Source organism: Tupaia chinensis, unplaced genomic scaffold (assembly GCF_000334495.1).
Source record: "Tupaia chinensis unplaced genomic scaffold, TupChi_1.0 Scaffold000086_1, whole genome shotgun sequence".
In the NCBI taxonomy this organism is placed as follows: Eukaryota; Metazoa; Chordata; class Mammalia; order Scandentia; family Tupaiidae; genus Tupaia; species Tupaia belangeri.
The window spans coordinates 5,344,989-5,359,884 of NW_006159548.1; the positions used below are offsets into that span (position 1 = coordinate 5,344,989).

The following is a 14,896-nucleotide window of genomic DNA, read 5'->3' on the forward strand; positions in this document are numbered from 1 at the left end:
CACGTGCGCTCGCCAGACAGAGAGAGACATAGAGACAGAAAGCGAGAAATCACCCCAGGGGGGATGGTAACGCCGCAATCCCTTCTCCTCCATTCTCCTCTCGGGATCTTGGGCACGCACGCACACGCGCCCGGCGTGAGATTTAAGCCACCGGGTCCGAGACGCGAACCGCGGTCGACTACGTGGGAGTCCAGCGACATAGCCATTACGCTAACTGCTGGTTCCCTGTACCATTTCTTCATCTGCGTATTTGTGTATTTTTTGTGAATGTCGTGATAATTTGGCGAGTTACTTGCTTCTGGTACTATCTCCCACATGGCCATAGTTCATTAAGGTTCTTGATGGCATTAAAAAAAGGCAATGGACTTGTTAAGCCACTGTGGGCCACAGGCTGGAACCCCTTGTAGGGCCTGGTTCTATTCCTGGTTCTGTTCTATTCTAGTCCAGCATAAAAGCTCAGAGAGCCTTGGACAGGAAGATCATGAGCTCGAGGCTGGCCCTGGTAACATGGCAGGGCTCTGTCTGGAAAAAAAGTCTCATTAACCCACCAATTCTTGTGAGATGTTACTGGGTGTGAGGCATGTACCACAGTGTGAGAATCAGGGCTCCTATTCATAGCTGATTCTAAAGAGGGAAACTTTGACGATTTTATCAGTTCTCAAATCCCTGTTTATTCCAGTTATTTTATAATCTCTTCTCCTGTCATCATATAAACTTGTAATTAAAATGAAAGGAGTATGTATTTTTTGCCACTTACCTGGTATGAGCTTTTTTTTCAATTTACCTTTGAGCTTTGAAAAATCACCATTTGCCAAGCAAGATTTTGCCTTCAGGGTATGCAAATAATTAGAGTTTTATCAGCTTCCAAAGGAACAACAGGAAATCCTTTGTGCAGACCTCAGCAGGGAATGTCCTTGGAATTTACTCTAGATATGTTTGAATATTGGGTTTCTTTATGATTAAAATTAGTCCTTCATAACACCCTCAACATGGTCAGTAATCATGCAGAAAGATGATAACTTCTGAGTGTAGTTTTTACTTGTTTTTCCCATCTTCGTCTTCTCTTCTGTTTTTCCTGAAGTGGATATAGTGACTGCTTCCTAAAGAATTTTTCTTTTTTTAGAGAGAGATTTTTTCTATAGGGTGCATGTGCTTGCTGGAGAGACAGAGAGACAGAGAAACAGAAAGCCAGACATCACCTCCCCTCCCCCAGGGGAATGCCACGCTGCAGTCTCCTCCATTCTCCTCTTGGGATTTTAGGCATGCATGCACACATGCCTGACGTGAGTTTTAAGCCACTGAGTCTGGGACTTGAACCCTGGTTGAGTCCAGAGACGTAACCATTACACTGCTGTCTGCTAGTCCCTCTTTATAGGGTGTGTGCACTCACCAGAGAGACAGAAAGTGAGAAATTACACTCCAGGGAGATGGGCATGCCACGGTCCCTTTTCCTCCATTTTCCTCTCAGGATTTTGGGCACACACATACACGCACTGGCATGAGTTCTAAGCCACAGGGTCCCAGACTGAACCATGGTCAGCTACATGGGAGTCCAGCAGTATTACCGTTATGCCATCTGCAGGTCCCTAAATAATTATTCTTATGCTACCACTAGCCTAAGAGATAAAACTTAAAGGAAAAAAATTAATAGTTAACTATGATTAAGAAGTATAGTGGGAGCCAGCAGGTGGCATGGTGGTTAAGGTGCTGGACTTCCACATAGCCAGCTGCGGTTTGAGTCCCAGAGTTGACAGCTTTCTCTCTCTCTCGCTCCCTCTCTCTCTCTTACACACACACATACTCGGTAGCAAATTGATAAATAATAATAATGATAAATAAAATTAAATAAATAATTCTTTAAAAAGTAATTTTAAAAAAGGCCAACAGGTAGAATGGTGGTTAAGGTACTGGACTGCCACATGGCTAGCCATGTTTCAAGTCCTAAACCTGGCAGCTTGCTTTTCTCACTTTTGCTCTCTCTCTCTCTCTCTGGTCAAATTAAAAAATAATAATAAAATTAAATGATTAAGTATTTTTTTAAAAGAATCTGAAATTTTTTCTGAGTCATCAAGGGTAGATTGTACCATCTGAAAAGTTGAAAATACACGTATAGCTTGTGTTGTAATTCTTAGGACAGTGGTTCTCAACTTAAGGCAGTTGCCCCCTCCCAGCCCCACCACCAAGTTGTTTAGCAGTCTGGAGACAGCTTTTATTGTCATGAAAAAGAGGACATAGGGGAATTCTGCTTGTATATAGGGAGTAAAGAGCGTCCTGCAGTGCACAGGAGAGCCACACAGCAAGATCATCTGACCTGACATGGCAGTAGTGCCAAGCGTGAACAGTCCTGCCTTAGGGATGATGATGTATTTGGGCTCACATACACACATGCCTGGCACATGCCAGTGGGATTTTTTTTTTTTTTTTTTTTTTAAGTTTTTCTTATAGGGTGTGTGCACTCACTGGGGAGAGACACACACAGAGAGAGAGATCACTCCCTCCCCAGGGGATAGCTGTCCTGCAATCCGTTCTGTGGATTTTGGGCATACAGTGTGATTTTTAAGCTGCCAGTTCCAGGACTCTAACTGCACAGTAGGCTGTGTGGTACCCAGGCACCTTAACCTCCACGCCACCTGCTGGCCCTACGCACATTATTTACCAAGCACGGTGCTAGATGACTAACTCATTATGGGCTCCCACGGAAAAACCTATGGGAAAGACATTGTCCCCATTTTACAGATGAGGGAACCGAAGCTTTAATATAAGAAAACCGAAGCTTGATATAGTTGTTTGTCCAAAGAAACGTGGCTGCTGAGTGGTTGAATGTGAGTTTAATTAGTGTTAGTCAAAAGCCTTTGTAAAGTCCTTTCATTTTACGGTATCACCTCACAGCAAGTATTTGATTGCTCCACATCCTAGTCATTCTGCAGACAAACAGATTACCTCCACCTGTGTTGTTGATGCTGCTTCATTTCTTGATCATGTGACGTTCAGAAGCAACGCTTAACCTATCAGTTATTTGCCAGTCACCACTTCTTTCTCTAGAAATACTGTCTTCATTCGTTTCTCTGTCTCCACAGTCTCTTCATTTTCTTCCTATCTCATCGTCTAGTCTTCTGTCTCCTTTCATTTTTCTTCATCTCCCCAGTTTATTAGTATCGGAATGCCCCCAAGCACAGATTTCTTCTGTTCTCTCTCTTGTTGATCACATCCATATTTCATGCATGTGAAATATTACTCACATGCATGCCACTCAGACACATGTATACCACCTAGACCTCGCCACTGAAGTCTGTATTGGATAGCCACGTACTCGCTGGATTTCTTCCCCTCCACACACAGCTTTATCGAAGAGTAATTGACATATGGTAACTGCACATATATAAATCTACAATTTAATGAGTTTTGACATATATGTGTGTCTATATGCGTGTGTGTGTGTGTCTCTGAAACCACCATCGCCAAAGTATTGGACCCATCTGAAACCTTCCTGTGCTGATTTAGAATCCATCTCTACCTTTTTGTCTCCATTACGGTCACAAATCTGTTTCCTGTCACTGTGGCTTAGTTTGTTTTTTTCTTTCTAGGATTTTATCTAAATGTTAGTATATAGTATTTTTCCTTTTTTGGTCTGGCTTCTTTCATTGACCATAATTATTTTGAATTTCATCCATGTTAGGTATTTTAATAGTACATTTCTTTTTATCATTGAGTAGTAATCTGTCTATGGCTATATAAGGGTTTTTTTTATTTTAAGAGTTATTTTATTTTCATTTTAATTATTATTATATTCTAATTTGACCAGAGAGAGGCAGAGAGAGAGAGAGAGGGAAAGTGAGAAAGGAAACCACCAGGTCCAAGACTTGAACCATGGTCAGCCACGTGGGTGTCCGGCGCCTTTAAAACACCATGCCACCTGCCAACTCCTGTCTGTGGTTTTTTTGTTTGTTTGTTTTGTTTTGTTTTTGTTCTTGTTTTAGGAGAGATTTTTGCTATAGGGTGCATGTGCTTGCCAGAGGGACGAGAGACAGAGAGTGAGAAATCAGCCCCCAGAAGGGATGGCCACACAGCAGTCTCTTCTCCTTTACTCTCCTCTCAGGATCTTGGTTATACATGCACATGCACCCAGCATGAGTTTTAAGCTACTGGGTCTGGGGTTTGAATCACAGTTGACTACATGGCAGTCCAGTGACGTAACCATTATGCCATCTGCTGGTCCCACAATTTTTTTTTATAACAATTTTTAAATCCATTCTCCTGTTGGTGGTAGGTATTTGGGTAGTTTCTAGTTTGGTTATTAAAACAAATTTTTTTGAGAGGTTTCTGCTATAGGGCCCATGTGCTCACCAGAATGACAGAGAAACAGAAAGCAAGAAATCACCCCCCAGGGGGAATGGCCATGCCGCAATCCCTTCTACTCCATTCTCCTCTCGGGATCTTGGGCACGCACACACAAGCACTTGGCATGAGTTTAAGCCACCGGCTCTGATACTCAAACCGTGATCAACTACATGGAAGTCCAGTGACCTAGCCATTATGCCAACTGCAGGTCCCCCAGTTATTAAATTTAGATTGAGTCCATTTTATCAGTTTTCTCCTCTTATCCACTGGGCTTTTCTTTCCTTTTTTTTTTTTTTTTTCGAGGGGGGGGGAGGTTTTTGCTATAGGGCGCATGCACTCGCCAGAAAGACTAACTGCTGGTCCCTTCATATTCTATTTTTGACCTTTTTTTTAAAATAAGAATTATTTAACATTTATTTACTTATGTATTACTTTTTAATTTGACCAGAAAGGGACAGAGAGAGAGAAAGCTGCCAGGTCTGGGACTTGAACCAGGGTCAGCCATGTGGGAGTCTAGCACTCTTAACCACCACACCACCTGATAGCCCCTATTTTTGACATTTTAAAAATGTAACTTAGGCTTTTATATCCTATTTATGATTACTATAAATATTCATGTATAATCCCTATATAGATATGTTTTCATTTCTCTAGTCAATACCTAGAAATAGAATGACTACGTGATACAGTATGTGTACTTTTAACTTTATAGGAAATTGTCAAACCTTTTTCAAAGCAGTTGTACTGTTTACACCCCCACCAGTTTGAGTTCTAGTTCCTTCACATACTCCCAACACTTGATGTGGTCAACTTTTTACATTTTTAGCTGTTTTCTTTTGCTTTATTTTTGCTTGAGTTGCACGTGTGCTCACCAGAGAGAGAGGAGAGGAGGAGAAAGCACTCCCCACGGGGAATGGTCACACTTCAGTCCCTACCTCTCCACCTCTCCCTCCTCTGTGGATTTTGGGCACTCATGCACGTGCTCCTGGCATGTTTTTCAAGTTGCAGATCAAGGACTTAAACCACATGGTCAGCCATGAGAGATCAGGCTACCTTAACCACCAGGCCACAGAGCCAGCCCATAGCTGGCTTTAATAGATGTGTTATGGTATCCCATTATAGTTTTAATTTGTATTTCCCTGAAGAATACTGATTTTGAACAAGTTTTCATGTGAAAACTTGTTCCATATGTATTTGTTCTTTGATAAGGTATTTATTCAAGTCTTCTGCCTGATTTTTTTAACCAGGTTATCTTATACTTGAGTTATAATCGTTTCTTACTATTCTACAAGCAAGTTCTTTGTGACATATTGTTCACGATATTTTTCTTATAACATTTCCTAATATTATTCTTTGAAGAGCAAAGGTTTAAAAAAGTTTTATGGTTTTATTCTTATGGTTAGGTCTGTGGTCTCTTTCTAGTTTTATACTTAGGTCTATTATCCATTTTGAATTCACGAGTCTATTTCTGGACTTTGTATTCTCTTCCATTGACCTGCATATCTATCTTTTGCCTGCATATCACTGTCTTCATTATTGTAGATGTATAATAAATCTTGAAATTACATAGTGCAAGTCCTCCAGCTCTGTTCTTCGGAATTGTCTTGACTGTTTTAGAATGTGTGCATTTGCATACCAATTTTAAAACCATTTTCTTAAAAAAGGCCAACTAAGATTTTGATTGGGATTCTATTGACTCTGTAGATCAATTTGGAGAGAACTGAATCTTAATAATATTGCTCCTTCTGATACAGTAATACAGTATATCGCTGTATATAGGTCTTTAATTTCTCTCACCAAAGTTTTTCAGTTTTCACAGTATAAATCGTACATACCTTTGGTCAAATTTGTTCCTTTTTGGTGCTGTTGTAAGTGGTACTATTTTTAAATTTTCATTTCTAACTGTTCATTGCCAGAATATAAATATAATTAATTTTGTATATCAACCTTAGGTTCCATAAGATATTCCATGTAGACGAACGTGTCATTTGTAAATAAAAACAATTTTACTTCTTCCTGTCTAATCTGTATGCCTTTTATTTCTTTCTCCTGCCTTTTGGCACTGACTAGGATCTCCAGTACAGTGTTGACTAGACTTGATGAGAGTGGACATTCTTACTTCCTTCCTGATCTTAAGGGGAAAACATACTTTTTCACCATTAAGTGTGATGTTAGCTGTAAGTTTTCTGTAGATGCTCTTTGTCATCCATCCACTCTTGTGACTTTAAATACCACTTACACTCTAATGTGTGTGTCCAACCTAGGCTTCTTTGCTGACATCTGTGCTTTTATATACCCAGCTGCTAACCTGATATTTCCACTTGGGTTTTTGTCAGCTGTCTCAAACATGTCCAAAACTAACCTGTCCAAAACTAAACTTCTCATTCTCTCTAAGCTCCCAATGTGCTTCTCCCACAGTATTTCCCATCTCAGAATTAACAGCTCCATCCTTCCAGCCACTTAGCGCAAAAGCTTAGAGTCACTCTTTTTTTTTCCTCTCTCTCACCTCTCTATCCAATAAGTGAGTAAATTGTTTCCTGTTTTCATAAAAAGTATGACCCCTAAGATAAAAGCTACCTTAGCCTCTTACCTTAATTATGGCCTCCTGACCTGTTTCTCTGTATCCCTAGCTCCCTGGCAAACAATTATTGGCATAGCAGCCAGAATAACCCTTTTTATAAAGAATTATGTATTTTATTTTATTTATTACTGTTTTGACCAGAGATACAGAGAAAATATGAGAAAGCAAGCTGTCAGGTTCAGGACTTGAACCATATGGGAGTTCAGCACCTTCTTCATCATGCCACCTAGTGGCCCCCAGAATAATCCTTTTAAAACCATAGTTGTTGCTGTCATTTAAATAGTGTGTGTGTGTGTGTGTGTGTGTGTGTGTGTGTGTGTGTGTCTGTGTGTTCTTAGATTTTTGCCATTGGGTACAGACAAAGAGTGACAGGGGGAAAGTGAGAAATCACCCCCCTCCCAGGGGAAATGGCCATGCTACAATCTCTTCTCTGTTCTTCTCTCAGGATTTTGGGCCCTCACACACCTATACCCAGCATAACTTTGAAGCTGCCAGGCCCAGGTCTCGGACTGTTGTCACCCAATTGGGAGTCCACCACCTTAATCACCATGCTACCTACTGGCCCCTAAATACTACAGTTTTAACGTTCAGAAACTGAATTATTTTATTGGTAGAAGAGATGATTAAAATAAATATTTCTTAGGGTTTCTGAAAGATAAATCTAACATATTTGGCTGTTTAATCAACATTGGAAAACATTTATTTTCAACTTGGTCTCTTCATTTTTCTCTTTCCTCTACAAATAATTAGATGGAATTTTGTCACTGTCACTGTTGGGTTGCCTTGATTTTCCTGTTATCGGCTGGCTTTTTTCCCATTTCTACACTATATTAATATTAAAATCTTACATTTAGGTGCCAGCACGTGGCGTGGTGGTTAAGGGCACTGGACTCCTATATGGCTTAGAGCAGTTCGAGTCCTGGACCTGGCAGCTTTCTCTCTCTCTCTCTCCCGCTCTCTCTCTCTCTCTTGCTCTCTTGCTCTGTCCCTCTCTGGTCAAACTAAAAATAAATAAAATAAATAAAGTTAAACAAAAATAATTTTTTTTAAAAAATCTTATATTTAATAAAAACCACTATTTGAGGAATAATAAATAGACGATCTGGACTGCTTGCTAGCTCCATTGGGTTTATACTGGAGCGGTATGTGGAAAAGACTTCTGATATTCAGCAGGTGTTGCGACCAGTTAGCCATGTCTGGTGTAGGAGAGGGAATGGGAGTTATGTGTTTGTCATCTTTTAACTGAGTTTATTATATAGGCAGGTTTTATTTTATTTATTTATTTTGAAGAATTATTTTAATTTTATTATTATTGTCCAGTTTGATCAGAGGGAGACAGAGAAAGAGAGAGAGGGAAAGTGAGAAAGCAAGCCACCAGGTTTGGGATTTGAACCACAGTCAACACCTTTTACCAGCACCTTTTACCACCATGCCACCTGCCAGCCCCCATAAGCAGATGTTAAATGATAATTTGTTTTAGCAGTCATTGCTTCTTTTTTTAATGGTGGTTTACACTTCGACAGAGTACATTGAAACAACAAAAACTTTAAAGACTTTTAAGCATTAAGGACAAATATAAACATTTTTAATAATAAATGAGTAATTATAAGTGAAACTTAATTTTTTGCCAAATAGCTTTATCAGATATATATGGAAAAGATACTGAAGGATCCACAGATGGTTGGATTTTATAATTAGATGATTTAACACGGTAACACTAACAGTCACAAGGACTAATTGATAATGCTTTGTGGGGAGAAAGCTTGGAGGTGAAATTTATTTACTCTTAAAATTTTAAATTAAATTTACTTTGTGAAGTGTAGTCCTATGAGTTTGGGTGACAGTATATAATAGCGTGACCACAACCACATTTAAGGTAAGAGTATTTCTGTTACCCCTAAACAGTTCTCTTGTGCCCTAATAGAAGTTTAACCTAACAGTATCTTGGAGAATATGTTAATATTTAAGTTTTGTTTCCTTTGGATATCACATTTAAACTTTAAAAAAATAAAACTGTATTTAAATGGCAGCAATTTTAGGTATATAGCATCCTGTGATAACTATGATCTCATTACCAGCCCCACTGTTCCAGTGTTGAATTGGTTAAATACCAGGAAAATTACCATTGCTGGTTAACTCTTAAGTGAAAGAATAGTTTATAATAAAAGAGCCTCATGTTGAAGTACTTTATCTTTGAATATTACAGAAGAAAATTCCACGAGACAGAGTGAGGATTTGGGAAGCCAGTTTACAGAAATTTTCATTAAACAACAAGAAAATGTCACTCTCCTGTTGTCTTTATTGGAGGTAAATAGGGAACCTTGACATTTTGTCATCTTACTAAGCTTCTTTTCCTACCTTTTGGGGTATTACTGAGGAAATACCATGTATGCACCTTTAAAGTAGTGAAGTATTTTGTTGTAGGATAGCAAGAGATCCACATGTATGTTTCAGGAAATACAGAATCTGTTAAAAATGCTGTCTACTTCTCGACTTATTTCTATTTTTATAAAATATTATCTCATCCTATCAGTAACAGTTTAATCAATATGTATTTGCTCTATATTTTTTTTGCTTTTTACTTATTAAATTGCTTTTAAAAGTTTGCTAAACTTATAATTTACTTATAATTTGCCATATTACTATTAACTGAAAAAAGTTTTTCTCGAAAATGTGAATTGTAGATGTTAAACATCTGAAATTTTCGTATTGCAGGAGTTTGATTTCCATGTCCGCTGGCCTGGTGTGAAGCTTCTTACTTCTCTTTTAAAACAACTAGGACCTCAGGTGCAACACATTATTTTAGTCAGTCCCATGGGTAAGTGACTTCTCCTCCTTGTTTCATTTTGTTTAAAAAATGAGTGCCCAGGCCAGCCTTGGTAACAGAGTGGTAGCACACTGCTCAGTAATGCTGAATTCATACGGAAGTTTGTGGGTTCAGTGCCCAGGTCAACCTGAATGTGCCATGCACATGTACATGTCCATACTTATGATCTGATTCTCTGGAAGGGTTATCGGGGTGAGTTGCAGTGTGAGACCTTGTTGAGGGAATCAGTCTTTCTCTCTGTCTCTCTCTCACCCTCATGAAAAAAAATAAATAAACATTAAAATATGAAAGCCCCAGGACCAGCAAGTGGCTTGATAGTTGAGGTACTGGATTTCTACATGACTGACCTTAGTTTGAATCCCTGACATGGAGGGCTGAAAAATCACACTGGGTGTGTGTGTGTCCATGCCAAAAATCCCAGGAGGTGAATGGGGAAGAAGGGATTGAGGTGTGGCCCTCCTCCCAAGGAGGAGGGAGGTGATATCTCACTTTCCCTCTCCCTGTCTCTGATGAAAACACACACCCTGTGGCAAAAACCTTGGGGGAGAAAAAAAGGAAAGAGCAAGTGCCCAGGTGGATAACACATGTTGCTAAGACACTGTGTTCCATAGACCAGGACCACATGGGAGTCTGGAGATTGATTTCCAATCCAACCCGAAGGCTAGTGCAGTAGCTTGCACCTGTAATCCCAGCTATTTGAGAGACAGAGGCCAGAGAGTTACGAGATCAAGACTGGACTGGGCAACATAGCAAGACTTTGTCTAAGAAAGAGCTGGGCCTGGCTTCCTTTTGGCCGGAACCGCCATCTTCCAGTAATTAACCAGAATGACGAACACTTTAAAAGGAAAGAGGAGAGGAACCCAATATATATTCTCTAGGCCTTTTAGAAAACACGGAGTGGTTCCTTTGGCAACATATATGCAAATCTACAAGAAAGATGATATTGTAGACATCAAGGGAATGGGTACTGTTCAAAAGGAATGCCCCACAAATGTTACCATGGCAAAACTGAAAGAGTCTACAGTGTTACCCAGCATGCTGTTGGCATTGTTGTGAACAAACAAGTTAAGGGTAAGATTCTTGCCAAGAGAATTAATGTGCGTATTGAGCATATTAAGCATTCTAAGAGCAGAGATAGCTTCCTAAAACGTGTGAAGGAAAATGACCAGAAAAAGAAGGAAGCCAAAGAGAAAGGGACCTGGGTTCAACTGAAGCACGAGCCTGCTCCACCCAGAGAAGCACACTGTGACAACCAATGGAAAGGAGCCTGAGCTTCTGGAACCTATTCCCTATGAATTCTTGGCATGATGGATGTTAAAAATAAACTAATCTATAGTCTATTAAAAAAAAAAAAATCACATCATATTAAAGTCTTGTTACCCTAAATTTGCCCTTGAAATGAGGGGAGAAGTCATGTAAAGTAAAAAAAAAAAAAATATATAGTCTATAAAAAAAAAAAAAAAAAAAAAAAAAACTGGGCATGATTATGTGTACCCATTGTCCCAGCTGGATGAGTCAGAATGATCAAAGCACAGAGAGGTCCTGTCTTTAAAAAATAATAATAATAATTTCATAGAGAAGGGGAAAGAAATGTGTTAATAAATTGTTAACAGTTTGAATCACTATTTATATTTTTACTCTACCAGTATTTTTCACATGGTTGTATATTCTAGGTGTTTCAAGACTGATGGACTTACTAGCGGATTCCAGGGAAGTTATACGAAATGATGTAAGTTTAATTTGAAAAAAGAAATCCAGGAGCCAGCAAGCGGCATGGTGGTTGCAGTACTGGACTCCCACATGGCCGACCACGGTTCAAATCCCAGACCTGGTGGCATGCTTTCTTAACCCCCCCCCACCCCTGTCTCCTTCTGGTTAAATTAAAATAATAATTATAATAAATAAAATTCAAAATAATTCTTTAATTTAAAAAAAGTGCAAGAATATGCAGCTCTTTTCTTCTTTGCAAATAAAAAGTTTATTTATCTTTATTCTGTGTTACAAAAAGTTAAATTTAGAAAGATGAGCTAGTGTCAGTCTTTTAGATCTTTTAAAGTTATATACAAGGCCACATCTTTTCTTCGTTTACTGCCCGTCTTGTATTTTGGACTAGATAAGCCACTTAATTATCCAAGTTTATTTCTTCCGCAAGTTTAGGATTTCTTCCACCCTCTTCTGAAAGTTTGTATTTGACACCAAACTCTCCCGTTTTCCCCCAGAATAGAGGAAATGTTGAACCATGTACACTTAACAAAGGATTGCATTTGGAATTCTTATGCTCATTTGATCGAATATGTATGTCAAAGAATTTTCCTTGGTGATCTCTATTTTGCTATAGAGCATAATTTGCTCTTGAATTATTGTCTATTCTGATTTATTATTTGCATATAAGTTTAAATATTGTATATTGAGGCCATACGTTTTTGTTACTTGAACCTTTTTTCCATGTCGTTACCGGCAACTTGACCAAAATTATAATATTTTAGATAGAAATTGGAAAAATCTTTTTTCTTTTTTTTTTTTTATTTATGGCCAAAGTGCACATGTGCATACCAGAGAGAGATAGAGAAGAAAAGAAAGAAGGAGAAAACACCCCCAGTTGGGTGTGGTCATACCACAGTCCCTCTTCCTCCTCTTCTCTGTCCTGTCAGGATTTGGGGTATGCACGCAGGCACATGAGCCCAGCGTGTTTTTCAAGCTGCTGGGGCCAGGAGCCGGTCCCTTAACCACTGTGCCACAAGGCAAGCCCATGGTTTTTTTTTTCCCTCTTGACTTAAAATCGCCTTGAGGATTTGGGGGCCAGATATTTACAGGCATTGCTGAACTTTCTCTGCTAGAATATGGTAGTATTTGTTGATTTGTATTGTTACCTCACAGCCTTCCAGTTATTACTGTTGTGAAGCATGTACAGACGTGATAACGCTCAGCTCCTTTAAGTCACAATGAGACCTGTGTGATGAATGGTAAATAGGGATGAATTATTGTATATTTATGTCATTCAATAGAAAAGAACCTGGATTAGGAATTTGTTAGACATGGGTCCTAGTCTAGGCACTAACCTTTGAAATTTATAATCCTAGGGGGGCACATCTTAAATTTTCTCTTTCTTTTCCCTGTATGTAAAGGAAAAGAGCTTGACTTTTGAAATGCCTGCCAGTTTTTAAATTCTGTGGGGTTTTTTTTTGTTGTTGTTGTTTTTTTTTTTTTTAAGTTTTTGCCATAGGGCATGTGTGCTCACCAGAAAGAGACAGAGAAAGGGAAAGTGAGAAATCACCCCCCAGGGGGGATGGCCACACCACAATCCCTTCTCCTCCCTTTTCCTCTCAGGATTTTGGGCATGCACACATACATCCTTGGTGTGAATTTAAGCCACTGGGTCCAGGACTCCAACCGTGGTTGACTACATGGGAGTCCAGTGACATAGCCATTACACCAACTGCTGATCCCAAACTTCTATGATTTTTAAAGCCTTTTTTTTTTTTTTTTTTTAAAGTTTTTGCCATAGGGCATGTGTGCTCACCAGAAAGAGACAGAGAAAGGGAAAGTGAGAAATCACTCCGCAGGGGGACTGGCTGTACCACAATCCCTTGTCCATTCTTCTCTTAGGATTTTGGGCATGTATGCACACATGCCAGGCATGATTTTTAAGTGGCTGGGTCTGGGACTTGAACTATGGTCAGCCATGTGGAAGTCCAGCATTTTAACCACTGCCACCTCCTGGCCCTTTTAATTTTAAGATGTCTTATAGATGTTTTACTTAACTGAACATTATCTTTTTTCTCTGCCAGGGTGTCTTACTACTGCAGGCACTAACAAGAAGCAATGGAGCAATCCAGAAAATTGTTGCTTTTGAAAATGCTTTTGAGAGACTGCTGGACATTATTACGGAGGAGGGGAACAGTGATGGAGGTATGGTCTGAGGACGCCATTGGGAGAGGCTCTCTTTGGGCCAGAGAATACAATCGAAAGAAATGGGGACTCCTACTTTATACTGTTCTTCTTTCTTCTTTCACTATGGCATGTTGAGTGTGGATTCTTTTTATCTGTCTTGTTTGATGTTTATCAGGCCTCTGCAGTTCAGGTTGGTGTCATTCATTATTTCCGGAAACCTAGCTATGTCTCCAAATGCTGCTCTACCACCTTTTCTCTACCTCTCAGATGGCGAAGGTGGAGATGCAGGTCTCTTTGCAGATGTGGTGCTTGGGAGTCGAGTTGAAGGCAGAGTCATCTACTGGGCATGGAGTGGGAGGACACAGTGAGAATTAACAGCGAAGGTTAGAAGTAGTACTTTGAGAATAGGAGACCTAATTGGCTCTGATGATTAGGAAACATTCCTACCAAGGTTAAGGGCCCCATCAAGGGCATTTATGGTTTTATATCAGCATGAACTGCTTGGTCCTGTGATTTTTTTTTTCCCCCATTAGCACTATTGAGCTGCCCAAGTATAGATGTAGAAAAAAAGTCAGGTAGGTTTTCACAGGGTGAGGCATTTCCCAGGATGGTGCTATAAAAGACAGTGAAACTAGAGAACTCAGGTTATTTTTAATAGAGTAGTAGAAATGAATATCTGGAATTTGAGTTCTGAGCAGCCCCATTCAGGAATTTCAACCACTGAAGACACTCTGTCCATACTTTACCCTTCTGCTCCCCAGTCTAGCCAGGAGCCAGACTGCAGGTCACCTCCTTCTGCATTCCTCTGATTGCTCAGATTTAACTCCAAAAAATAGGAAAAAATGTATAATCCTTCAGAAGACCAAAAACCACAGCAGAGGCACAAGAAATATGAGAAACCAAGAAAATATCTCTCCTCTAACGGAAAACAATAACTCCTTTCCCTCCATAAAGAATACAAGGGAACTCATGAAAATGTCAGATAAAGAATTTAAAATATTCATAGTGACAAAGCTAACAGAGATACAAGAGAAGAGAGACAATGAGCTCCAGAAGATGCAGGAGAAAAGCGACACTGAGTTCCAGGAGGTGAGGAAGTTCTTGTATGATCTGAAGGAGATACACATCATAAAAAAGAATCAAACGGAATTGTTAGAGATGAATGCCGTAATACAAGAAATCAAAACTTCATTGAAAATATCAAAAGCAGACTAGATCATGCAGAATATCAAATCTTAGCTGTAGAAGATAGAATCTCT

The 14,896-nt window shown here is 39.4% G+C and overlaps 1 protein-coding gene across 1 annotated transcript in view; it reads left to right on the top strand.

The window, feature by feature from the left end:
- USO1 (USO1 vesicle transport factor) overlaps window positions 1-14,896 on the top strand; it is a 103,409-nt gene that overhangs the window by 46,291 nt on the left and 42,222 nt on the right. Inside the window, exons 7-10 of the mRNA XM_027769752.1 lie at window positions 9,126-9,226; window positions 9,635-9,737; window positions 11,420-11,475; window positions 13,535-13,655. Coding sequence (XP_027625553.1) covers window positions 9,126-9,226; window positions 9,635-9,737; window positions 11,420-11,475; window positions 13,535-13,655 — 381 coding nt within the window. The remainder of the gene's footprint in view (window positions 1-9,125; window positions 9,227-9,634; window positions 9,738-11,419; window positions 11,476-13,534; window positions 13,656-14,896) is intronic.